This window comes from Ursus arctos, unplaced genomic scaffold (assembly GCF_023065955.2).
Source record: "Ursus arctos isolate Adak ecotype North America unplaced genomic scaffold, UrsArc2.0 scaffold_6, whole genome shotgun sequence".
Taxonomy (NCBI): Eukaryota; Metazoa; Chordata; class Mammalia; order Carnivora; family Ursidae; genus Ursus; species Ursus arctos.
Genome location: NW_026623078.1, coordinates 29,773,787 through 29,800,808, shown reverse-complemented (window position 1 = coordinate 29,800,808; position 27,022 = coordinate 29,773,787). Strand labels below are relative to the sequence as shown.

The 27,022-nt window shown below is 41.5% G+C and overlaps 1 protein-coding gene across 1 annotated transcript; it reads right to left on the bottom strand.

The window, feature by feature from the left end:
* Positions 1 to 392: 392 nt before the first annotated feature.
* On the bottom strand, positions 393 to 27,022 carry RDH10 (retinol dehydrogenase 10). The gene is made up of 6 exons (XM_026495887.4): positions 26,498 to 27,022; positions 24,649 to 24,884; positions 4,992 to 5,090; positions 3,623 to 3,768; positions 1,931 to 2,062; positions 393 to 1,832 (listed from the first exon to the last, which is right to left on the bottom strand). The coding sequence occupies exons 1-6, from the start codon at positions 26,784 to 26,786 to the stop codon at positions 1,709 to 1,711; spliced, it is 1,026 nt and encodes a 341-aa protein (XP_026351672.1). The 5' UTR covers positions 26,787 to 27,022; the 3' UTR covers positions 393 to 1,708.

The following is a 27,022-nucleotide window of genomic DNA, read 5'->3' as shown; positions in this document are numbered from 1 at the left end:
ATAGCCTCAGACTTGGTTATCATTTCTCTTTTTAGAGAAATTCAAACATAAACGAAGTGATTCCTTAAGACCAGCGTTGGGGACACTCGCAGTGAGCAGGACTTTCCCATATGTGGCTACAGGGCTGATTTGGTCTGTGGGGGCAAACTAATGGAGGTAATGAGATGTTACTTTCCCACTTGCAGGATAAACAAGCCCCTGATATAGTAACTCATTTAAGTGGACAGTAGCAATGGAAATTTGAATATATGGCGCCCCAAGTTGTTAATGGCTATTCCTGATCATTACCCCCATTCATTTTTTTCTGTAAGGTGTGATATGAAAAAAAGGGGAACACAGTGATTCTCTCTACAATATTGCTGATCACTAATAATCACACAGTCAGTGGCATGTAAGTTAATTCTTTAAATTTAATCAGTCCTTTATAAAACTTCCCAATTAATTAGTAAAAGATGGCTTATTTTAATAGCCTTAAACATCGGTTGCTATTTAAACAAGACATTCTAAAAAAAAAAAAAAAAAGCAATCACATAATAGTTTATAGTAATTTACAAGTGGATGGTATACATTTAGATACAGAGGTAGAAGTCCACTTTAACAACATTTCACTAATACACATTTACCAAATTCAAGGCACAAAGTAGTTTGCTTTACAAAAAAATACTGTAAAACTGTCAATTGCTGTTCTACAATGTGAATAAAACTTTCAAAAGAATCTTCACGCCCTTCCGTACGTGCTCCATAGAATATGACCCCCACTGATCATAGTTGGACGCCCTTCCGTCCATGCTCCATAGAATATGATCCCCCCACTGATCATAGTTGGCACAGAAATGGGGACTTTTTTTTAATGCATAAGTTCCCACTTTTAGAAACCGTTCCTTTGCAGAGCTGCTGCTATGTATCTAGATAAAAGTCCATCCAAAGAAATGAAACACAGCAACTTCCTGAGGAAAGGGCACTTTCTGTATGCGGCAAAATTCACAGGTAGAAAATGTATGACCTTTGCGGATAACTAGGTCTCCAGAGGAATAGAGCCTTAAGGAAAGATTTCAGAGACAAAATTAAAAATTCGGCTAACACTTCAGTCCTTATGACTTTAAGAAAGAGACCTGATCCCCGTTACCGTAACAATCAAACATCATTGACTTCGAATTGATAGAGATTTCAAAATTCCTTTTTAAAAAGAGCTGTACACACAGACACCACGAACAGCCACACAGGCTTTGCAAACCGAAACTTAGAGAACATGAGAAAATATAGCACTATCAGTCCTTGAAGTTGCAAGGGTGTCAATTGGCTAGAGTTCAATTACAAGAATTAATAAACTCTATGGAGATTTAAAAAAAAAAAAAACACCACCACACAGGTGAAACACACTGTCATTTTCATCTCTAGACTTTCTGCTCTTTAAGAAAAATAATGATAGCCTGGAGACGTCACACAGTGCTTGTCTAAAAGATCTGACTGGTTTTAGGGTTCTGCCTCAAAGGACCCTATTGGCAACAACGTATGCTCACTTTTGCTGATCACATGTTCCAAGTATTCTAGTCGGTTAATTTGCACTTTATTTATTTTTTGAAAGTTGATTAAAAAAAAAGTCAACATGGGTTTAGAATCCAGAGACTGTCAGTAATGCTGATGTGGATCGGACTGAAACACCTTGATCGTCTTCTGATAGAAATGATATTCCGTACAAAAAAGATCCTTAGATGCCATTTTTCGCTTCATTATTGTTTGTGGCTTGTTTTCTTTGAGCGATAAACGGGTACATACACTTGTCTGCTCCCAGGAACCGATACATGCACACAACCGCTTCGAAAGGGAGGATGCTGCGAAAGAAAGGGGTCTGTCAGCAAGTGCGTGCCGGCTCGCGGCAGGTTCCGGGGTGGGCACAGGAGACCCGACCCAGGGGGGGACCCACAGTTACCTCTTCATGAAAGTCACGATGTACATGAGGCGGGGGGTGCAGATCATGGGCTGGTCGGTGAGGATGGCCTTCATGGCCTGCTTCACACAGTAATCAGGCTTCAGAGGGGGTAGAAAAGGCTCAATTTCTTTCCTGAAAGTTAAATATTCAAAAAATGAAATGAATTAGCACAAAGTAGGGAAGACTGGAAGTACACACCCAAACATGAACAGTGAGGTTATCTAAGTGTCAGGATCTTAGGTCCATTTTGTTTTCTGCACTGTGTTTTTCTGTATATCCAAATTTTCCTACTATGAATACATTTTATTTGCATGGTCTAGAAAACAGGTTAAAAAAAAAAAAGCAAAACTGGTCTGCTTTTCCGTAAAGTAAGACAATGTTTTTAAAATGCCTTAAAATGTATTTCATATTATTTCTCTTTTTTTTCCAATAGAAAAAGAAGAGGGCGTTTGGCATAACAAACACTAAACCCAAACACGACGCCAAACTTTTAGTGCTAAGTGTTGTTACAATGATGGTGTATAACACTGGCATAACTTTCCTGAGTGAAATAAGTCAGCTATATACTTTCCTGGATGCCCCAAGAGGTATTTTCTCTCGGGGGTCTCTGAAACAAAGTGCCTAGAGACATTCTACCTTCAGCTGAATTCATTACATGACACGGTGAAATAACCTAATAGTGTAATTTATTCCTTTCACTTTTCATTGTCCCACCACAGCTTTGGACACCTGCCATGATACTAAATAGGAAACAGCTAAATAGGAAACAGGGCTCCTTAGACCCTAGGCAATTGGTTCCTAAGTATGTAAGACGAAAGAAACAACACACACACACACACACACACACACACACACACTCGGGAAAAGAGGCAGAGCTTGAGTCGGTTCCCAGTCCAGACCTGGAGTCAGCCGGAGATTGGAATGACTCAAATCGAGCTCCACCTCCTTCACAGTGTGGCCAGCTTCAGGATGTGTTAAGAACGGCTCTGACCAACACGGAACTGGTTCGGTTATCTTCCTTTGCCTTTCAAATTCATCCAAGCAAAGATCTCAAAGTAAGCATGTCTTCACAAGTATCCTTTTAATGATTCGAGGTTTTGTTTACTCTGCTAGTTCAAGTCAGACGTGACCTGACATTTATATTCCCATATGCCTCCTTTCAAAGTGTGTGGGTATTTTATTTCGTTTTTAGTAAATCTAAATAGTTCTTCTCATTCTGTTACACTGAATCTACCTACATATACTCTCTGCAGAAAGAAAGCTCTGAAATCTGGAGGGCAATTCAAAGGTCTTTTTAGAAGAAAGGCTTACTCTTTTGTGACAGTCACATTGTTTCATATCCAAATCAAAGTCACATTCATTTACCAACACTAGTACTGAAGAAACAAAATAACTCCTAAGGAAGTAGCTTCTAAGGAAAACCCTGGATATTTATGTTTCCTTCTTGAAGGTGCAGAGAGGCCAATTTCCTTTCTGAGGCTTCTAGTTTGACTTCCTCACATTAGGATCAGTGTGGTGCCAGACCCTCACTCGTTAATCTTACCTGAATTTTACAAACCTTGACCAATGAAATGACAGGTTTAATTGTCAAATGATAGTTAAAGTGCAAGATCCAAGTCTATATATTCTCCCAATATGGAAAGATAATTTCTCAAACAGCTTTTTAGAGTAATAAGACGGGTTCTCACTGACCTGATTCGGCAGCCTCGGAACATGCCCGTGTCTACAAGGTAAGGGCAAACCAATGTTGTTTTAATTCCATCCTTCTCAGCAGCCTTTAACTCATGGCTCAGGGATTCGTGAAAACCCACCACTCCAAATTTACTGGCACAATAATCCTGAGTTAGATGGGGAGAGAGAAGAAACACTAAGTATGCGCACAGATCCCCCACCAAACCGAACAAACCCAAGCTTCCCTGATCCTATTACTTTGGTTACATGTTTGATACAGAAGGTTACAGGTGACTAAGCAAAGAAAAGGAAAGCATTTTCAAAGACAGATATCTGATGTGGTTCAGTGCAGAAATAATATTTTCAAAGCAACAGCAGAAACAGACGAACACTTTTTGCCACATCGACCAAGTATCATATTACTTTGGGGAAGTTACCACAAAGGATTCTGTAAAAGCTAACAAGCTGGAGCTAAAAATGGAGAGCGGTTTACTTTGAAGCATCTGGAAAATTTACAAATGGTCTCTTGTTCAGTAGAGGAGAATGAAAATCCAGTTTATTTAATTAGTGCTAGGAGAGGAAAGGTGAATCTAGCTTAGGTTTTCAGTTGCTATGATCCGATTTTCTCTTTAGGGTAAAGTGGTAATGGTAAGTATACCTTGTAAACTTAAGCCACACCTTAATCTAAGAACACATGGTACAGAAAGTTTTTATCCCTGACCCCACTTTAAATATAGGAATGGAAATGCAGAATGTGGACGCCATCTATTCTGTGTCCTTTTATGTATTTGTGCAGGGAGAGGTTTTCAATTTTATACTCGAGGCACCCAGAGGACAAACAGAACAATATACTTGTACATGCTTTATTATTTGAATGTGGTGAAGAATGGGGTTTGATTAAGCCCAGTGCTGCTAACTTTAACAATGCAAGACACCTCACATCCACCATAACCATCTCCTCTGATGAGCTGATACAAGATAGTTCACTTTTGGCAAGTCAACCCCAACAGGACGTCAACCTTTGGCCTCAGGTAACGGTCTCCCGTGGTACTGCCACTTTCCTCCACAGTTTCATTCTTGACCCTGTGCCTCCCCGCCATCATCAAGCAAGACTGCTCATGCAAATGGGGCCTACCGAGGACTGGCAGTCCACCTGCTTTCCCTGCTGCTGCGGCTTTGTCGAACTAGCGTAAGGGATTTTATGGCAGAAGATATTAGAGTTGTACTTCAGCAGCAGGCCCTGGTTACTGTAGAACATTCCACACACAGCACACAGGTAGCGTAGGATACTTTCATGAATGTAAGGGCAGTAGGCACTCTTCGCAAGATTTTGGTACGCTCGTCATGAGACAAACCGATCGAATTAGGAAATGCTTTATATCTCACAAACCTCAACTCCAGCAGTACTGAACAACCCCAAGGAACTTGCAACTGTCACAATATGACCATGATTGATCTCCAGCATGGTAGGAAGGAAAGCCTTCGTGGTCTGAAAGAAAAGTAAGATTCAAGCTTTAGAACGGACACTGTGAATTTCATTTAAAAGCCAATCCTACATAACGTTTTAGCCACATAATAAAATCAGTTTTACCCACATAATGTTCCATTTTCCAATTTGTTTAAAGATCTTACACATTTACTAAAAGGGAAGACCCTTGCAGTGTCTGGTTAGCATAACACCGTATCATTGGTATGGCAGGCCTATTAGAAGCCGTGACCAACAAGACTGTAACACAAGAGCTTTTGGGGACAATCGCCAGAGATGAAAAGAAAGCCATTAGTCGAAGGCTCTTTATCACCTTTCAAGTGATAGTTATCTACTAATCTAAACTACTCCCAGGTCAGGGATCTTTTCATGCTCAGGACATTTTAACACAGCTATCTCACGGTCTGTGAGGGACCTCCAGCTTACCCGCAAGTAAGTGCCCCGTACTAATGTCTACCTTATGGCTCTGTCTAAACAGTAGGAGACCCACGAATGAAGAGATATTCCAGCATCATCTTCCAGCATCCAAAGCTTTACCGAAGTGTACTAACAGGAGCTAAACTATTTCAGGATGTAAAAATGCAGGATAAAAGTACAGGCTCATTATAATGAGAAATGTATCCTATGCTAACTGACAGGAACTTGTAGCATTTGGAATGACCACACTCCCCTGTGGGGCTTACAGGGCAGTGACTTTCCCACAGAAGCAGGTGACCGGCCACTCAGTGTAGCTGAGCACATGGCAGAAGTTGCAGGGCAATAGACCCAGGCACTGATTTCTTATTCACTAAACTCTTTCTTCCCCCTCTCGCTCTTTTGCCTTCAAGACACAAGGCTGTATTTAAAAAAAAAAAAAATTACTTCAAATTGCTTAAGATGATCTATTAACTACTCTACCAGGCTCCCAACAGTTTTATAACCTGCTTCTTAAAAGAGTGCAGCAAAGAGCAATCTGTCTGCTGTTGAGTTATATCCCATTGCCAACACAGCTTCCTCATGATTTATGAAGTTAAAAAAACCCAAACAATACACAGGGACTTCAAGAAGACTTGCATGCCCTTCTGAGGATTTTCTGGTTAAGGGATCACTGAATTTTTGCATAAATATCTGATTTGTTACAATAACTTTTGCATGTACAAGATCAAAAACAGTCATTCCATTTATTTTGAAGTTTCTCTGTGTTCCAATCCATGATGCACATAGTTGCCAGATGAATGTCTGTGGAGTATCCCAAGGTCTTCCCCAGTCTGACCCCCGATCATCATGCACCCCCCCCCCCAATTCCTACCTCACCTGTCTGGACCTCCTCACTGTGGTTACCCAGAGCATACTTCTTCTCACCTGTGAGGTGTTACCCCTGAACTCTTCTCTTCTCTGACAATCTACTCCCAATGCCCTCCTATGTAATTCAAAGTATAATATTAATCACATGTTTACAAAGCCTCTTGTGCTTGTCAACGCGCTTATGTCACAGGGAGCTTCCAAATAATTCTCTACTGAAGGTATCGAGCCTTTAAGTAATTCTACACCTTGACTTTGTTCATATTTCTTTAAGACATATGGTCAGTACCATTCACTGTAACATATAATTACGTGTTTTGTGGTATTTTGATTTTGATTGTTTTATATTTATTTGCCTGGCTGCCTCAGACTAAGCTGGAAGATACTGATTATTCTTTCAAAGATTACGGGAGAACTACTACCCTGTGATGGACACTGTGGAGGCGAGAGTGTCAACAACATTCCCTGTGAACTTCGGAGACCTGCCTTGCTGCCAGATGGCAGAGAGACACACGTTTCAGCCGGATTTTACTTCTTTGCAGCAGTAAGTGGGAATGGTTAGGGTCATTAGGGTAGTAATTATTATTTTGGTGTGCTTGGTAGTCAAAAAAGGCAAGACCCAGAACTTTAGGTCATTATATGTTCAATTTTAAGCTCTACAGCTTATATATGGATTTCATATCACAGAACTGCGATAAAGTAACATCATAAAGAAGGATATATATTCCAATCTAAATAAGAAAACATATCCTTAAGTAATCAAGTCTCTAAGTTCTTTTAAATATCTAGTTATGATTAATTGTTCCCAGATAAGCTAAAAAAGTATAAAACGCATTCTTGATGCGACTCAGAGATCATTTCTCAGCATTAAATGTTTGCCTAGTCTTGGAAGACAGGGATAGATTTAGTACAAAGGATCCTACTCTTAAGTTCTTAAGAGGGGAGTCTCAATACTAAGTCCCAAGAAATTACACACAATATAGAGCACCAGTAAGAATTTGCTGTTTAATTACCCGGCGAATCCGAATCCCTGACCCTGCCTGTTCACATCGCCAGTGACCACTCACTCTGGCTGGCGGCTGGCCCTGGCTGGAAACGCACGAACACCGAGCAAGTTAGCGCTAATGACTTCCCCGGACTCGTGTGCGATGCTGTTGCCTGCAGGTGTGAAATGACTAATCCAGACCCCCAGCACCACATAAAGGTAGGTGATAGAAGATTAACAAGTTCCTAACTGTTTTTTAAGTTTAATTTGTTGCATGGTTCTGAAACTGATTAATGACCCCTCCCCTTTTCCTGAAATTAGTCTGTGGTATTAACTTACTTCTTCAACGATTATTTTTTGAACATCTATTACATGCAGGCACTGTGTTATGATCTGGCTAAGCAACGACGGCTACAATGGGAGCTGGTTCTGTGCCTGTCTCTAAGCAGAATTTACACTTACCAGCACTTAACTGTGTTAAATCAGTACATCAAGTGTAACAGTTATACACACGGTACTGTGGCTGCAAATTCTAAAACATGTGACTCGGGCCTGCTTTCCTCACCTCCCGTCCTCCCACCAAGTAGTTTGGAGGGACATTTAAGCTACTGGTTTTGTATTTAAAAGAAAAAAAAAAAAAAGAGAGAGAAAGAACCCAAATATGGCTAAGTGACCAAAATCTTCTCCAATTGTGGGTTGTACTTCACTTTGAGTAACTAGTAAAGTGTGACACGGGCTTGTTTTAGTATAAAGCTTTCTTTAGAGAGGGAGAGTTTAAAAAAAAAAAAAAGTAGTGGCAGATCAGCGTCTAGTTTAGAATATGTGATTTCTTTGCCTAATCAGGGACAAACACAGCCTCTGTATAAATGAAATCCAGTGTATCATTGCATTTTCTACATCCTAAGACAAAGGCCCATATTCTTTATTTAAGAAGTGCACTAATCATAGGTCTAATACTACAATTACAACAACCACTATCAATGTTGGGCACAACAAACAAGGTTCAGGAAACTGGGAGGTGAAAAAAGCTATCGAAGGCCAGGGTCAGCCTGGGAACGGAGACTTGTTGTCTTCCAAAGCTGGGGTCAAACACTCAGCTCCTACTGTGTGCCAGGCAAAGGCAAGCCTGGGATAAGAGCATTCACATCAGGACCATTCAGGTTTCTTTTTAAACTTGGGTTTTCAGGGCTTACCCTGGAGCCTGATCCACGTGACTGAACACGAAGGCTGTTAATCATTTCCTTTGCTGCCTGAATGGAGGCGAGCAATTACTGCTCACGCCTTATTCCCACAACCCCCAGTCCTGCCTTATGTCTGGGGCACATTACCAAATAAACTTTGATCCACACTAATTCTATCCCTTACTTTACAGGAAAAATGCTACAAATGGGTGGCTAGAAAGCATCATATTTTCAGGAATTCTCCCAAGTAACCTGACTAGTTTTCTTTTCTAATTACTCTTGCCCTCAACAGTCTGGTAGACGACATCTGAGATACAGCATATTCCGTCCCTGACACAGTTTGACAGCACAAAGAAATCTGGCACTTTGCAATGAATTATTAATGCGCACAAATATTGTAGCGTGTACGAGATGGGGACCAGCGAAAGGTGAAGTGCTAGTTGCCATGACACCAGTCAGTTCAAGCTAAGGTTCGTGATCTTTAACTTTGTCTCAAAGAGTCATTAAAAGAACATCAAGGGCAAATCTAAGAGCACATCCAAATGGCTTAAGTATAAATTCACGCGTGTGCTGCCATCAGTGAATCTGGAGGGGCACCTCAGATAACTCAGCGAACACCTGGACGGCTGTGTTATCTCCACTGTAAGGATGGATTACTTGGATCACAAGTGACCACCTAGTACAAGGATCTCCAAAGTGCAGAGTTAGTTGGTGCCAAGGGTGGCTGGCAAGGTTAGCTAGATGCTTAACCTAAGGCAGAGAACTGCACTCCATCGCTATGTCCTTTTGTTCAAATGTCTATGAAACAGAGGCGGCCTCGTAGTTCTTCATCAGAAACAATGGCTGACTCTTGATCTACAGGATCTGAGAGTCAGCAACCCATATGCACGAATTGGTATGGTCAGTGGGAGAATTTAAAGTTGGAATGAACCTAGGGATCACTTTATCTGCAAAAAGAAAGCACTCTTAATAATGAACTCCGGCTAAAAAGTGTGGAGATAGACCTTTGCATACCCATGAGTAATTTTATCACAAGACTCCAATACCGTAATCGGCCACCAGCTGACAGGGTTGCTATGTGACTAAAAAGAAAAAAAGAAGGAGGGGGGGAAGGACATTGAAACGGACCCTGACATTCTTATGAAACATACTTAAGTCTAATGTCGCTATAGCTCGTCAGGGTTCCTCTTCAAAGCCCTGGGCACTTTGAAAGATAACTGTAAAGGTCATATTTATAATATAAACAAGAATTTCTTAAACAGAAGTGTGACTGGACATAGACATGACATGTCCTATCTTGAGAAATCTTTGAAAGTTAGGTTTACGCCAAATTAACTTCCAACAGTTCTAACCCTCCAGATCATTCTTGGTGCTCTTAATGACACACTGGGACGCAGGGCCTGCAGCTGCACTGTCAGGGCAAATTAGCCTAAACTTAAACAAAAGAGAATGTGAAGAAATGTGGTATCCGGCAAAGTCTGGCTTTTGAAATTTTCGAGACTGATGACATTTTAAAGGTGTAGCTAAAACACCCAGAATGTGTTCTCTGTATTTGTAAGCGATTCCAGGTTAATGGACACCAAGGAAAAAGTTAATTTCTCGCAGAAGGAAAAGGCCACATGCTGTATTTTTGTGTGTTTGCGTATCTTATGGTCAATTCCGAAAAAGGCATCTTTTAAAAAGAATCCTTTTAAAATGTTTACCTCTCATTTGAACACCCAAGAAACAGGAGACTTTCATTTCTAAGGAGGGCCATAAATCATATTATGATGGGAAAAGGATTAATACCATCAGCACATGTATAATAGTTTTCTGATGTGTAAGAATTTTCGGAATCTCCAAATAACTGCAGCATATAAACAATTTGAGGGAAAAAAATGTCAATCAAGACTCCACTGAACAAAAAACATCTAACTGGATATCCTTATAGTACTCCCTCCAAGTGGTTCAACAATTCTATTTGGTGTTTTGCTCCTTCTGCCTCTGTTGCTACCAGAATAACTTATCTTTATCAGAATCACAAAGGAACATACTGCTTATTTACAAGGCTAAAATGACATCTGGTGGCACTCTTCTCTGAACACTCAGTCCCTGCTCCTGGAAAACTGTGATTCAATAGTACAAACTATTGAAAGCGCTGTGCAAATACAGCGAACGTGGGGAAAAGGCTAATAGGATAAATCATTAGCATGTCTAAAGATGGAAAAATGGTGACAGACCCCAAGCTAACCTGGGAAAGGAACATACGGTTAAATAAATACTCTTAATTCTGTAGATCTAAAGCCTATCTGCTTAGTAAACATACTGACTGCCAAAGTTTAAGAAGTTTCACTTTGATCACAGAATGTGATGGCTGAAATTTTTCATACAAAATTATCTTTAATTAGGAAGTAAAAACTAAATCTATACTTGCTAGCAATTTATTGACTTTAAATATTTTAGTTGCATTTGACAGCACAAATTCTGAATTTCATGTAACTGAACGACAGCTTTTTTTTTTTCTTCCTTTCCTAGTGGGGTGTGTTTGTAGAGACAGAAAAGTCTCCCGACAAACTGTGCAACAGAGCCCCAAGATAGTGAAGCCTGGAACTGCTCCCTCAGACGTCACAAAATGCTCACCAAAGTCTCTTATCAGATCGACACAAACTGCTCTGTCTTTAGCCATAGAGGAGAGACTACAGAGTGTGTCCTAACTATTGAATTCTGACCAATGTGATATCTACCATCCTTTTATTACTTTGAAGCTACAGGGATTAGTTTAACATTTGAAGGCATCAGCAGTTAACGCTTAACACACATGCACTAGTCCACTCCTACAGTTGCCCTGCAACCAAGAAGCTAATAAAAGAGCGAGGCTTTTCAAATGAACACCTAGATGATGACACCATTAATTATTCAGCAAAAATAAATGCTTCATTAACTTGCCTTCCCACTGCTAAAGCATGGGATGAATCTAGCCCAAGGCAGCGACTCAGACATCGACATTCCCTTGCGTTTTAGGGTTTGCTATGCAGAAATACCGGAAAGGAGGTGACTTAAAACTCAATCTGTCTGGAAAGTACACTGGTCTTTGGAGTCCAAAAACCACATGGTCCCAGCTGCCAATCAATCAACTAACCATCCTTGTTACTTGACCTCTTTGAATCTTGATTTTAATTCATTTGTGAGACAAAAAGAGGAGGTTCTCTAAGGTTTCATTGTTCAGAAATGTTACGACGACTTATGTCCAATAATTCTTTCTTCGATTCCTACCACGCGTTGGAAATACAAGTTGTAACACTGAGGTGTACCTTGCATAAGACTCTCGTAAATGACTCAGCAAGGTATCAGCTCCATTAGTGCAGAGGCCAGCAGCTGGTGAACAGTAAAAATCTGTTCATTAAATATTTATATGATGTCATGACTGTGCCTTTTAAAATAATGTAACTCGAATTCATGCCTCTTACATATTAACAAAATTACACATTCTCCACAAAATATCGCTTTTCTGTGTTTTAGTTGAGTTCATGGAAGCTCAGGATGCTCAAAGAAACTGAATGATGAACGCAGTTTCTGAAGTGCTGTGTTCCCGGACCCTCCCCCTGGCTGAGTCCTAGGTGATCAAAGGAGTGCTCCATGACGTCCTTCAAGCTCAGGCCCCTTTCCCTATTTAATAATGCTTTATAGAATAATGAAAATAACCCACAAAATTGCAGCGGAATAGTCTGCTAAACAACACATTGTCATTAATCCCTTTGCTTTGCCCCAAACTCAAATCACATCTCAGAAACTGTAATAAAGACAGATCTTCCAAAGGGCAGAGGCTCCGGTTCTGCTCTAGTGACTAGTAACCACTTCCATGAGGCCTAAACACGGCACACAAGCTCAGCCACTGCTCAGGCCACCCGAAGGGGCAGGGCTCCTCTGTTCCTCCTGCCCCCATTCCAACAGCGTGGCCCAGCAACGTCCTCACGATCACTTTCCATCGTCCTTTGTATTTCCTATGTCTAAATAGTTTAAATTCTCCCTTGCTTCCTAGTTTGCTTACTGTGGAGTCTTTAAAAAGATTAAAATCTTTACCTAAATGAAAGATAAATATAATCAAGAAGTTACTCCTAATAAAATAAAAGTTATTTTATTCTTAAGCTTGCACGGTAGCAACACACAATTTACTCCTATGAGGGAGTCTAAGGGGTACCCGTATTGTATCAGGCACTGTTAAAGAGAAAACTTTGTGAACCTCTGAAAGAACGTGCACAGGAGCAAATCAAGTTCCAGACAGTCCAGTGATGATTTTTTCTAAGCTTCAGTTCTCGTAGCGTAATGACATTTTTCAAAGTTCGGAAGGCATCCTGGACTTAAAAAAAAAAACAACTCACAACTTAAATTTGGGCTCAAAAGCCCATCAGTTTTAGTTTATATGTCCATACCTTCAAACTACCACTCCACTACTAAATTAAGAAATATCTTCAAGGACAATAATTGCTTATCCAGCAACTGGTCTGGTATATTCTAGCTTCCTCACAGGAGAACAGTACTACAGTGGAATAGAAGACAGCAGTAATCATTTATCAATCACAGTTCTGGCTAAACCACCCGAAACATTACTAAGTTGGCGAAAACCAAAAAGGAAGGCTTCCCCTTAGGTATCTCAAGTGTATGAGACACCACACCCTCCATTATCCAATACTGGAAGCCCACAATGCCCAGGGGCCAGCAGTGGAGGAAGGGGATATACACAACAGGCGAGGTGGTAACTTCCTTCCTGGGTGGGAAGAATGTAGCTCTTCACTGCAGGGTCTTGACTTTGTTTCATGACGCGCATATGGCTTTGGAAACCCCACCCTGGGCACAGCCACCAAAGGGAAGAGTGAGCAAGATAGCACCTGCACGCTTCCTTTTAGATACTGGACTGGAATCCAAATAAACAAAATAATATAATAAACCTAGACGAGGATTGGAACACAGAGTGTGTGGTCTGGCATTTTTCTTGTCTACGAGATTCCTAAAGGGCTGATCAGCTCAGGAAAGAAAAACAAAAAGGCAGCAGGGAGGAGAATATTGAAAAAGTGGAAAGGAAAATGCATATTCAAGACCAGTTCCTCTTCAAACTTTGATGTGCCAAAGAATCACCTGGGATCTGGAATCAAATACAGATTCTGATGCAGCAGGTCTGGGAGGGGGCCTGCGACTCTGCTTTTCTAACGTGTAGCTTGCCGGGTGACGCTGTTGCCGCTGCTGCCCGGGACCGCGGGCTGAGCACAAGGTTCTAGGGTGAGCTGGGAAATGTTTACTTTAAACCTCAAGCGGCTGCAGATCAATTTCTCCTAGAAACTCAGCAAAACTGCGAGATTTCACTACCCTCTAGCCTACCCGTGTTCTCTGAACCAGGATGTTGGGGGTTGGGAAGCCCCACTCTCCACACCCTTTCCTCAGCAAGTTTATAAGGGCTGGTTCAAAGCAACGTCAAGCTTGCCCAGAGCCTTCTATAGACAGCTATGAGAATTTATGGACGGGTTCTCTGTATATTCGCCCTGGATCCATTTTTAGCACTAGCAAGCCTCTCTGCTGTGGTTTGAATGCTTACGTCCCCCAAATTCACGTGGAAATCTAATGCTTATCGTGATGGTGTTAGAGGTGGGACCTTAGGGAGCCCTCAGGAATGGGATCAGTGCCCTTCTAACAGAGGCCCCAGAGAGGTCCCTCACCCCTTCTGCCAGGTGAGGTTTCAGCAGACAGCAGCCTACCAACCAAGTGGGTCCTCACCAGACACCGAATCTGCTCGCACCCTCATCTTCTTGGACTTCCAACCTCCAGAACAGCGAAATAGAAATTTCTGTTGTCTGTAACCCGCCCAGTGTATGGCATTCTGTTCTAGCAAAGCAAATGGACCAAGACGCCCCGATAGCCATTAGAACAAGCTCACAGACGCAGCCCGAGAAGGCTTCAAAGTCCTCTCCCCACATCCACAGAGGCTTTGAAGGCTCAGTTTTCAAGACAAGGGCTTTCAGCCTCAGCCCTTACCTGTTCTGTTTTTCTCATTTGCCTTTCTGAAGCTTTTATGCTTTGGTAAGCCTGTGAGGAGGAAACCATACCTAGGAAAAAATTAGCCCTTTACAAATCAGATGCTTGGGCCATAAGTTTAGACACCATTGACTGGGCAAAACTGCATCATTTTGAAAATCCATGATTAGCATTTCCAAAGACAAAGCTTATGGAGTTATCTGGAATTCTAATCCCACAAGATTATTATGTAACAGAATAAAGGTTTTACATTTTCTAGGAGATGAGCTTTAAAATAAATAACAACAAAAAACTAAAAACTAAAACCATCCTGTTACTGACATTTTGGTACAAAGTATTTATAGAACTTTGTGCAGCCAATCCTTGTTGAAGTACCCTCTCTATTCCCTACTTTTTGTGTCCAGCTGGTCAGTGTTGACACGTGAACTAAAAGAAGCAAGGAAGCTAAGTGACCAAGGATATCCTAAAGCCTTCTCAATGAAGTAACCATCTCAGATGTGAACCATGGAAAATTACAGGAAAAGCACAGAAAAACACATGAATTGGCCTTCAGTAATAAAATTCTAATGTGGTATTGGTTCTTTAGAATTTTACATTCTTGTCTAATTTATGGAGCAAACTTTCTGGTGATATTAAGCTAGGGTTCATTAGTCATTGCTAAATGAACTATGCTAGTTAAAAAAAAAAAAAAATAAACATTTGAAGGTGGATTCTTTCATTATACCAAAGGGCAAAAGCATAAGTGACTCATAGGAAAATCTAGTAGGAGCTTTGAACATGTAGCCCAGGTGAGTATTTGTAGAGATTCTAAACTGAAGTCCTAGGATGATGGACTGGGTCCTAGCTTCTTCTTTCCCCAGGGGTGACCTTAGGCAATTCCTATAACCTCTCTTGTTTGTTTCCTCATCCATAAAAATGGGGATAATGGCTCTACTTAATTCAGAGTTGCTTTGAGGCTCAAATGAGAAAAGAGTGTTTATGAAAGGGTCTGTAAAATTTAAGTGCTATATAAAAGTATGGTAAATGCACTCCAGGCTCATTAAGCATATATTTATAGGCTCTTTTGGTTATAAGTGCTATCTATTTTTGGTTATGTTGTTTCTTCAAGTTCCTGCAGTTCCTGGTTCTTCCTTTGTATGGCTCCCAGGCCTCCCTGCCCTCCTGGCAGCGCCAGGCCACACTTCCGGCAGAAACCCACCAGCTGACCACCAGAAGCAGCCTCAAAACCAGACTGCTGAGCAGCTGCTTCCGCGGCCTGAGCCCTTTCATCCAGAATCCTAGACGAAGCTGGGAAACAACAACGCTTTCCAGTAACACCTCTTCTCTAATCCTTTCCTTTAGTCCTCTTTTACTAGGAGCAGAAAACAATGGTTTTAAAATATAAATCATAACGCTCGACAGAGAAGAGTCCAGCAGATGTAAAAATACTGGAAGTTAGTACAGAACTGTTTTAAGGTAATTTATTATACCTGATGTTTCTTTTTTCCAAGAGACTGTAGAACTATCCCATTTTAAAAAATCCTTGAGAAATCAGTAGGGGGCAGTATGTTAAGTGCAATTTGCAGGTGGGAAAATTCAGGCTTTGAATTTTAAGTTTCACTTGTCCTCAAAATACCCATGTGCTTACATAAGTTACACCACAAATATTTTCCCAGTTACACTGATTTGGGAAGTGTTATTTTGAGCCCCATTGTTTAGAATAACACTAAGAAGCTGAACCTTGTTAATATTTAAAAATTCCAGTACTAAGCTATTTGAAAGAAAGGCAAGAAATTCACATTTTACGCAAGCAGCAAATGAGAACCACCACGGTTTCCCCAAACCTATAAACCAAAAACCCCAAACCAAAAACACAAAAACAAAACAAAACAAAAAACACACAATGACAACAACAAAAAACAACCTTCACAATGTTAACACAGTTGCCGTCTTTCACACATAACTTTGCGTGATCTTTGAAAGTTTCACAGACCAAGTAATGTTTTGTTTCCAAATGTGAATTCATTGTAAGTGGCTTGTCAGTTGGGCTAATTTGACAGCACTCAAGGTTGCGGCAGTAATTGCCCTCACTTGTTAAATATTCTAGCAGCATTTGCTGCAGTGTTGAAAGTTTTATGATCATTATGAGAGGATATTCCATTTTTCCCCACGGTTCACTTAATTTTAGTTTCAGAGCATTTAGGAAAATGGTCCCTGACAGGTGTGAACTTGAGTTTTAAGAGAATTGACAAATAAAGTAAAAAGAAAAAGGAATTCAAGAATGGGCCATGCTGGGTAAGATCAAGTAAAAGATGTTAGCATTCCTCTTGTTGAAAGGCATACCCTCCAGTGCTGGAATGGTGTAAGCCTGCACACCCAGGCGGACGGGGACTGACTGGCTGGCCAAATGTGTTAGGGTAATCGTGATGAAATCCCAAGGCCATGCTCTGACAACCTGTACTCTGCACAATGGTATCTTAACAGTGTTAGGTCACAACACAGGGAAGTTCTCTAAGGCTGCCCTACTACAAGGACTAGCTGTATGCTCTACCTGTCCACTCTGTATTTTCAAAGAAGGAATTACAAGATTCCATCCTCTGGGTTATTTTCCCATTATGCTTACAAGAGGTTGCAGCCTAAAAGGAATTTCTTAGGTCAGTTAATAGAAACTATAAGAAAGGGTTAGTTCTGTGAATAGCTAACTCCTATAGTAACTTCTGAGATTAAAAAAAAAAAATCACTAATTAATCCAAGAGAGATTAACACATTTTAATCTGGTCCCCGGAGTTCCAGGCTCAAAACATTGGATTTAACTCATTCAGTTGATACAGGGAGTAGTTCCCTATTTCTTAAGGACTATCAGAGTTTGTCATACTCCAAAGATTAGCTACAAAAGGCCCTTTATCTTGGGAAAATTACTGCTTGCGAGTACAGAAGGAAATAAGATACACATCCACCCTGCCAGGACACCCCCTAGTGGAAATTCAGCATAGTACAATTTGGGGTTCCAAAAACATCCCGGGTATTTAGGACTTAACACAGTGGCTCAAATGGGCTTTTTCCAGTCTGTTGGCTGTAACTGCACCATAGTCACGAGCTTATTATTCATTGAGCATTCCAAAACGAGCAAACGTGTCATCTACACAACTATCCGTATAGGCAGGTATCTGGGTTAAATGGAGGCAAACTGGCTACTACTTATCATAACTGAATGAGGCTTAATTTTAGTTTCTGAAAGAAATAGAACAGAAAGTTTAGACGAGTCTGCTATTAATATTCCTTAACTGAAGGAACTTAAAAGCAAAGGGTTTTCCTACTTTATTTTTATTTTTTTTAATTTAAATTTTAGCTAATGAACATACAAGGGGCTTCCTACTTCAAAAAATTATTCTAAGTCCCAAATGAGGTTATTAAACTTCTTGGAAAGAATTTAGTCACGTTAACTAAAGTCAATTCACTAGAATTTGCCAGAGATCTTAAAAATCTGAAAAATGGTTAGGGTAAAAAAAAATTTAAGGGCAGAGACTAAATCGGGAGAATGTGAGCAGTTAAGTATTTGGCCATAGGGCTAGCCCCTGTGACCCAATCCTGCAAGGAATGGCTAAGGACCCCACCAGGGGAACACTCCTTCATTCAGCCTTTCTGAAAAAGCTATTCAATCAGTGTTAGCGTCAGCACAGGTTAAAGAATGCTTTCACTTTGACGTGTCCTATAGATTAATTTCTACTATGTTATCTACAGATACTGGATAAAGTCCTAGATGCAGAAATAACAAGGGAGAAAAGAACAAACACCAACTTTGCTTCTAGGAATCGAGATAAATAGCACATAACCAAACAAGAGTAGGCCATTCCCTGAACTGGGAATTTTAAACTACTCTACAAGGACCACCCCTTCAATCTGTAAAGATACTATTAAGTCAACATAAAAGTATTTTGAATATTTTTTTCCCTCCCAGAAGTGGTAGATATATTTTGTTTAAACTATTCTGAGACAGGTCTCAGATGGCAGAAGAGCTGAGTGCACAGGGCTCCATCAGGGCACAGTGAGGTGTCCAGCCCAGCGGGAGTTTGGGGTTGACCAGGAGATATAATAGGCAATGAGTTTGGAAGGCAGGTGGAAATCAGCTTTAGAAGATCTAAGCTGCCATGCTAATGAGCCTAGACTTCATGCTGTGAACAATACGGTCACCCAAAGGTTTGGAGTAGGTTCTTATCAGCATAATCCATAAGCACACACACACAATAAATTCGAGTCTGCTTAGATACCATAGGTTGAAGAACGAAAGCTGGGAATGGGGAAAGAAGTTCAGAGACTCTTTCCAAAGTCCAGGCCAGAGATGATGGAAGCACAGGGGAGGACAGAGGACTGGAAAGGAGGGGATCAAAGTACACGGTAGCAACAGAACAGTCAGGACCTACGAATGTGGGCAGGATGTAGAATTAAAGATACTGCTGATGTTCCCAAGCCTGGTACTGGCCATACCAGGGGATTCAAGAAGGGGCAAAAAGGAGTTAGCTCAGTTTTGAGACTTGTTGATTGCAGGGAATGAGTGGAACAGCCAAGACAGTTGTGTGCACTTGGAAACTGTCTCAGAAATCAGATGAAGCCACTGAAATAAACAGATGACCCCACCAGAGGTACGCAGTGGGAAGAGGTTTGCGCATGTAGTACTAGTCATTACATCTCAGAAGCAGGGAGGCCAAGAGGACTGGGAAGACAGAAGAGAAGCAGGAGAAAGTGGGCTTATCATGGAAACTAAAGATTGGAGTTTCAGAGATGGTTAACAGGATCACATTTTGTAGAAAGATCAAGCTGCACATTGGATTTGGCAATGAGGGGGGCACTGCTATTTCTTCATATGATCTTGGTTACTGAGCAATGTTTTCTGAACAACTGAGGTAACCAGACACACATTCAAACACATATCAAAGATGTTGCAAGGATCTTTATAGGATGGTGCCCTGCTCATACCAGTTATGTAAAGTGACATTTTATCATGTCATAGATGCTGATTTCTAGTAGCAAGAGAAACAATTTGGGCCTACCATGTAACATACCAAATACAGAAACTTGATTAAGGGGCAGATGATTTTATTTTGTGTTAGGAAACAAAGCTATGAGAAGACCCTGTTAGGGACACGGTCCCAAGTATCTGAATGGTTGCAACCTGAGAGATGTTTTTAAATGGGACCATCAAGAATTAATAAGATAAAGTATGCTTGCCCCTTGTCAATTTACAGTTCAGCTCAAGACCTAAAAAATCTTTCTAAAGCTCAAACATTTGAATTTTATGCATATGATATTTATTTAACAACAGAAGCCAGTTCTAGTATAGACTTAAAAACTGGCCGTGAATTCCAACTTTTTAGTTATCCTAAGTTACCCTAAGATAGGAAAATAATACCTTATAAAATATATGGTATAACAATATTATGGTTTGAAGGAGTAAGTACTGGCCAAGTAGTTTTATATGAATACTTTAGAAATGATGTTTTTTTTTTTTTTAATTCTAAATCTAAGAGGCCTTGAACAAAACTAGGTTTCTCTAACCAGAGAACAATACAGCATTTGAGATTAAAAACCAGTAAATCACATAGGAACTTAAACATTAATGATTAGGGACCATTCATGAGATATTAGGTACTACCATAGCACTAATGTCTTTAAGTGCTACATTACTCAGATCTAGCTGGTGGGCTTTTACTTTTCCTGGATGGATTTTAACTAAATAGACTTTAGACATTTGGATATAGATAAATGCCTAATTCAGTAATTAGTATTTTAAAACTGTGAAACCTTTTAAGTTAAGTGGTCTATTAATTAACTACCAATTATCTTGTCTGACTACCATATCAATAGAAGTAAATTACCGACTAGCTATTTGACAGATTTAGCCCTTTACCATGCAAAATTTCTTCAGAACATAAAAGGCCTGGAGTTAAATGCTTTTGCTTCCCCCTTTTGGTTAATCAGGGATCAATTTGCTGCTCACGTATAAAGGCCAAATGCAGCTCTTTGGTCAAAAAGGATCTACAGATAAACTCTGTCTTGTGAAAATGGCAAGCTAAGATTCTACTCCTCTTAAAATAAGAAGTGAAGCAATGTTAATGTTTTGGGGAAAATACAGGTTTGCAATTCCTGTGTGGAGGCAACTTGCCATGTTTCAAAGGAGAGGAGCGAGGTTAATTTCAAGCTCTTGTAGCGCACAGAGCCACAGAGAGCACCTAAGTAAATGGTTGCTATGATTATGCCAACATTAAAGTGCATCGTGTTGCATACATTCTCCTTGGTCTTGTGCTAACCCTGACGTGAATGTTGCACAACAGATTATACTGACTAGGGCCTACTCCAAACCTACCACTTCTTGACTGGCCACCAAGAGAAGATTCCTAGGAGAGCTGCTGGTGATAGCAGAATCCTGGAAGATGAAAGCATCACAGCAGACCAAAGGGCTCTGTAGAATAATACTGAGCACAGCAAAAACTTTCAATGTGCAGGGAAATAAACAGTATGAGATTAAGAATCAAGGAGGGAACTGCAGTGGGAATCCTCTCCTTGAGGCCCAGCCACTGGGAGGAATGAATGGTTACCATACGTTCGATCTGAGCTTGATTCCAACTGGGTTATCAACACCGGCCTTCTCAAAGTCGCTAGCCTCACACCAATGAGCAGAGTTAATACGCTACAGTAAATGTGAGCACACGGGTGGGGCAGGGAGAATGGAAAAGGTGTGTAGCAAAACAAAAGGAGATACAAACCATTATGAATGTGAGCCAGCCCCACTCTGAGATCTCCGCAATCTTGCACAGCATGAGTTAGTTCGCCATAAGGCTTACCTTTTGAAATGTCAGAAGGCGGGCCCCTGTGAGCATCCTCTGAGTACGCGATCTTCTGAATCTTTAAGCAGAAGTCTAGCCTATATTCTCAAACATTTATCGAGTGTTCATTGAGTCTTAGGAATGGAGTTCTATTCCAAGCAGGGGAAAACAAGTAGGAAGGATAGAACAAACTACCTTCAGACAGCTTGCCATCTATTTTGGAATTTCAGGGCACAATGCATAAAAAAATTATGCCAAAGAGCACATACTTTGCCACAAGGGGTGAGAATGAACAGATGCTGCAAGAGATTAATGGCAAGAAGAGAGAAAGCTTTAGACAAGCCGTTTAACCACAGCTTCGTCAGAAAACAAGGGTTGGGACAAGATGATCTCTAAGGATCCTTGCAGCTCTAATACGCAAAAATGCCAGCAAAGGGCTGGAGTGGGGAGGGAAGACTATATTAGGAACTTGTGCTAGGCCTTAAAAGGTACGGGAGTAGAGGAAGAGGGTGTTGAAGGCAGAGGCAGTAGTAGAAGGGTTTGGAAGTAGGAGCGCCCACAGCTTCTCAGTGGAAGTTCACATCGTTTTCTATTTCACTGCATAGAACTTCAATGCTGGGTCAGGATCAACATACCATTCAGTATTTTATGAAAACAGACAGCAACTGCTACTTACACGTATGGCTCCAGACTATCCATTCAAATGACTAAATGACTCTTTGCTCCGCTGATCTATTTTTTAAATAAAATGTATGGGGCAACATCTTCTCCCCACCCAGATACAGTAAAAAGACACACTGGTTATTTTCTCTGGAAGGAAAACAGCACATGCCAATATATCTTTAGACAGTTGTCACAAACATTTTTGCCTAAGAGGACTACTGGAAGGGAAGCTGAATTCAGGTAGCTCTTACATCATTTAACACCCCCCTCCCCCGCCAAATCGCTGTAAAAATTATAGTAAGTCTTCTTCTAAATTTTAGTTGCTAGGTCTCAACTTCTTAAAGGGTTTGTAAGGCTCGGCAAGAAGTCAGAAATTCCATCTCTAAAATGAATTTTCTGACTCAGTATTGAAAATAAATTCTTAAGTTTAGATGCTTAGGGGAAAAACAGCTGGAGAATTCAGGAGCCTCCCATATTTTAATATGAAGTGACGTCATTACTGTCAAGGCTTCCAAGAACTCCCTAAATTGTGTAGTTAAGCAACATCTCAAAGCAAAGTAACGACTCTGGGAAGGTGGTATGTTCCTCCTTAGTATACAGATTCAATTCCACAATAATTTTTTCTATTGGAGATATGATTCCATTTTCTCCTTAGGTTAGAAAGTAGTCTAATGTTAAGGTACAGTTTATCAATTAATACACACTTTCAAAGCCAAAGCTATGGATTATCTGTGCTTAACACATTATTAATTAGCTCTCATTTCATAGAATATCTAGCAAAAAGAGGCTGCTTTCTTCTTAAAAGTATTTAACTGCAGACTGTATAGGGTTTCTTTAAAAGTGTGGTTACATTTGAAATTTTACAATTCAGCAAAAAAATCATGCAGAGAAAATAGGCAAGCTGGCTAAACTTTAGAGCATCGTGTAGGTAAAAGTTTACAGTTCAGAAACCAAGGATCATCTCAATCAAAGGTTACTGGAAAAAAAAACAGACCCGGTGTTGGTGGTTCACAACCAGCCTGCCAACGGCTGTGTATCTATTTAAGGATGATGAATTGACTGAAATCAGCTGGAGTTTCTAAGGCAGCTTCATCCTTAACCATTCTACTATGCAAACTACAAGTCTACCTGCAATTCACATGTCTTATTTCAAACGGTGATTGTTTGTTTTACTCAGAATTATAAATACATAAGATTCTTGATATACCATATTGCCAAGTTTATTCATTTGTACCAGCCTTTACTCACCTGACCCACCCCTTGCCACTTGCCACTTGTTCTTACGGACCCCACGGCAACAAGAACATTTATTCAGTTCCCCACCCCCACTGCACACAACACACACACACACACATTCTCTCTCTCTCTCTCTCTCTCTCTCTCACACACACACACACCTATGCACACGCCCACACGCACAAGCGCACTTAAATCCCCCCAAACTGTATTTGGCAATCTCTGCACTCATTTAAAACATCCATATGACTTAGCTCATATCACTTGTGTGTTCATTTCTAGAGGTTTGGAATTGAAATAAAGCTCATGTTTTAAAATAAAACATTAAAGTAAGCTTCTTTCAGGATCAGAGAAACGGTTTGATGTTCAAGGAACAACATTTGAATAAGTACTTGTAAAGCCAGATTAAGTTTTTAAGCAGTTGCTAAAAAATTAATGAGGTTTAATGTGACCTATTTAGAAGAAACAGTTCTTTGTTGTGTTCCATTAGAAGGCTAATCCACCTATGGAAAATACAAAAAACAAAAATCCTATCTCCTTACCCTTTCTTTATTGGCTCTTACCTGTCTACAAAAGTAAAGGGGAATTACTGTGGAGGAAGAAGAGAATAAAGAAGGTCAACAGCGTACAGGTATAGAGAAGAGCTTCACACCTACCATTATTGAAGTTTAGCTGAAAAACTAGGATTCGTTTGGTCCCCAGAGCTAGAAGGCCCTCCTTCCCTCTCATCCTTAGATGCTGTAGTAGCTCTGATGGTTAGAAGCTGATGTGGTGTAAGTCCTGGTTCCGTAAGTGTCACCGTTCTCCTGCCTCTTATATAGTGACTCTGTGGTCCTAGCAAGGTGACCTCTATTCTCCTAGGAGAGGCACCTTGTAAGCTGAGAAAGTTCTGAGATGTACTCCATCAGGACAATACCACAGACCCTGTGGATGGTCAATGGATGTTAAGTGACTGCCAGGGTGGCCTGACCACTCCCAATGGACCACAAATGCTGATCTCAGAATCTCTGGCACTTTCTAAAATGTGGCTGAGCAGTAATTTGGAAGCCTAAACTCTGACTTCAGGAATTCATAAGAACGACCAATGTTTTACAAACTCAACAGAAAGTAAAATAAACAAACCCAGGATTTTATGCTCCCTCTTGTTATTTTTATGGCAATCTTTCAAAACTAGTTCAAAATGTTCAGTCCTTTACCCTCTTCAGAAAGACTGCATGGGACGGGGTAGAAAATAATTATTTGATAGTAACTGGCAATACAGTGTTAATTCACCATGGGGAAATAACAAATTAGAAGGAAGCTTTGTGGTGAAACAGTACAGGTGTCTTTCAGGCTGGTACTGAATTCTGGCTCCTTCCCAACCTTCTCATTGAGGAGGGCCTAGTAATAAAAACAAGGATGTTTATATTTACCCAGAAGTGTGCGTGGCAATTGACCATCATGGTTCTCTCAATGAGCTCATCGGGACATTCCAGAAGGTGATGCCCAGAGACCACGCCGGCATTATTGACCAGGACTGAGACCTCGCCGACCTCCTTGCGGACCCTTTCTGCCGTCAAGTAGACATTTTCCCTCTTTCCCACATCACAGGTGTAGGTAAAAACCTGCAAGTTACAGTGGGGCAGAATTTCTTCCTCACCATTCCCAGCTGTCCTCAGAAGTCCAGATGAAGGGGGAAAAAAATGGAACAGAGAAGGGGGTGGGGGGTGCAAAACGTGAGTCACAGGGCAATCAGTAGGACAAAGATCACACAAAACAAAAATACTACAGTGAGCTTCAAATTTCTAACACCCTGAGGCTTGCCAATGACTGAACTTACAGCTGCCTTCCTCCCCCCAAAGTCTTTGGGAATTACAGCAATTTACTGGCTAACTTTGCTTAGGGGAAAATCATGTAATTGTGACAAGCCCGATACAAGTCAGACCTCATGGGATCAGCTTCCTGGAGCTAAAGACACCTGGAAAGAACTGATCTCAGCCCAGAGAGTAACACCCCCTCCTCCCAAACACAAACACTACACACTCCTCTTTTTTGAGGAACAGTGGCCAGAACCGGCTTTTACCCTTTTAGTACCAGCACCCTCAAAATGGAAACTCTCCTTAAGGCTCACAAAGCAAAACTGTAGTTAACAATTCGAAGTCACCCGAAGCCAAGAAATGAACCTAAAGTTTCTCATGAAAGAATGAAGATCACTGGTTTGTTCTAACTGGAATAGCTGAGCTCTCCTAAGAAGCAGCTCAGATAAATCAAACTAACAGGTCAATATGCAATTTTACCACATAAGATCTCAATTTAAAAACCAAAATTCTCTTTCCTGGTTTTCAAACAGATTTCTCTTTTAGGTTTTGGCAGGGAGCGCAAAAATCTGTATTTGCTACCCCTCCATACCACTGTTGAAAATGTAACATTTTTGACCTTTGATTTTCTGACCTAAAAGGCAGGTGCCAATAGTTTTGCTGAAAAATGATCGATATGGGGGAGGGGTGGTGTCCAAGATAATCTTCTCCATATATGTTTTCTCTGGAAATGAAAAATTTTATCAAAATGTAAGAGCCATTATCAAATTTCCTAGACCAATATTTATGGTTGGTTATAGCCTCTGCTTTGGTTTTAAAAAAAGAAATCTCAGATCCACATTATTTAATAAATATACTGTGAAGCAGATTTCCTGAGGTTATCAAAAACATGAAATAAATTTACGAGGCTTAAATCTTTCAAGCGCTTTGAAAGAGGTAGGACATCTTTCAATCAGGCTGACTATATAACTAAAGCACTTACTTGTCTCTGGTGAAACAATGTTAATTATTTTCTTGTGGCTAAAGTTACAGTGAAATCATCAATGCTGCCCGAGCCTCAGCGGTTCAGACCACAGTAACATAGATACATGCATCAGTCCAGTGTGAGAACAACTTCCCACACACTTTAGTCCCCCATCGCAAACGCGACTGAGCCATTTCTTTAGGATTCAAACCGGTGCTAGCAAGTTCCCTCTGCCTTCCCTATCCTCAGAGGGTTTAGGAAACCCGACATTCATCCCCAAAGAGACAGGACCTCCGTAAAGACGAGGGTTCGGCGCACCTTCCCCCTTCTAAAACAGAGGCGACCGTGTTCCTTTCTCAGGGGGCAAATTCCACTCGCAGGAGACGAGGGGGTGGTTCTCTTCCTCGAGAGCCGGGCTGACCAGGGCAAGTGGGGGTTCGGGCCCTCTCGGGGACGGCTCGGGGGTGGGGAGAGGCTGGATCCGGCGCAGGTCCGAGTTACCTTGCAGCGCCGCCGCGTCGGCCGCCTCCAGGTCGCGGTAGATGTGGCGCACCATGCCCGCCGTCTCCTCGTTGCTCTGCGTGTTGATGTCCCAGAGCACCAGCAGCGCCCGGCGCCGGGCGAACTCCAGCGCGAAGAGGCGGCCCAGGCCGCTGCCGGCTCCCGTGATGAGGCACACCTGGCCCGCCACGCTCTTCTCCTTGGGCCGTACCAGCCAGCGCGCCGCGGCCAGCACGAACGCCCAGAGCACTTTGAAAGTGACCACGAAGAACTCTACCACGATGTTCATCGCGACGCCCGGAACCCCGCACGAGTCCAGCGTCCGCACCCACCCCGCGCAGGGCAGTCCGGCTCCCGGCCCCCGGGGCGTTTTTCAGAGCCGCCGAGACCCGAAGGCTGCGCCCCGCGCCCTCCCTCGAGGTGCCCTCCGGGCTGGAGTGCGCGGCGCCGCTCCCTGCTTGCGCGGGGCCACTCCCGCCCGGGGTCGGCGCGGTGGCCCCGGGGCTGTGCCCGCCGCGGCAGCCG

Bases quoted from the DNA above. Each gene is read 5' to 3' on its own strand.
- RDH10 (XM_026495887.4), bottom strand. From the start codon at position 26,786: ATGAACATCGTGGTAGAGTTCTTCGTGGTCACTTTCAAAGTGCTCTGG. The intron at 2,063-3,622 runs GTCAGTGAGAAC...TTTAACTTTCAG, and splicing joins TTCCGAGGCTGCCGAATCAG to GAAAGAAATTGAGCCTTTTC. The intron at 1,833-1,930 runs GTAACTGTGGGT...TTTCTTTCGCAG, and splicing joins ATCGTGACTTTCATGAAGAG to CATCCTCCCTTTCGAAGCGG.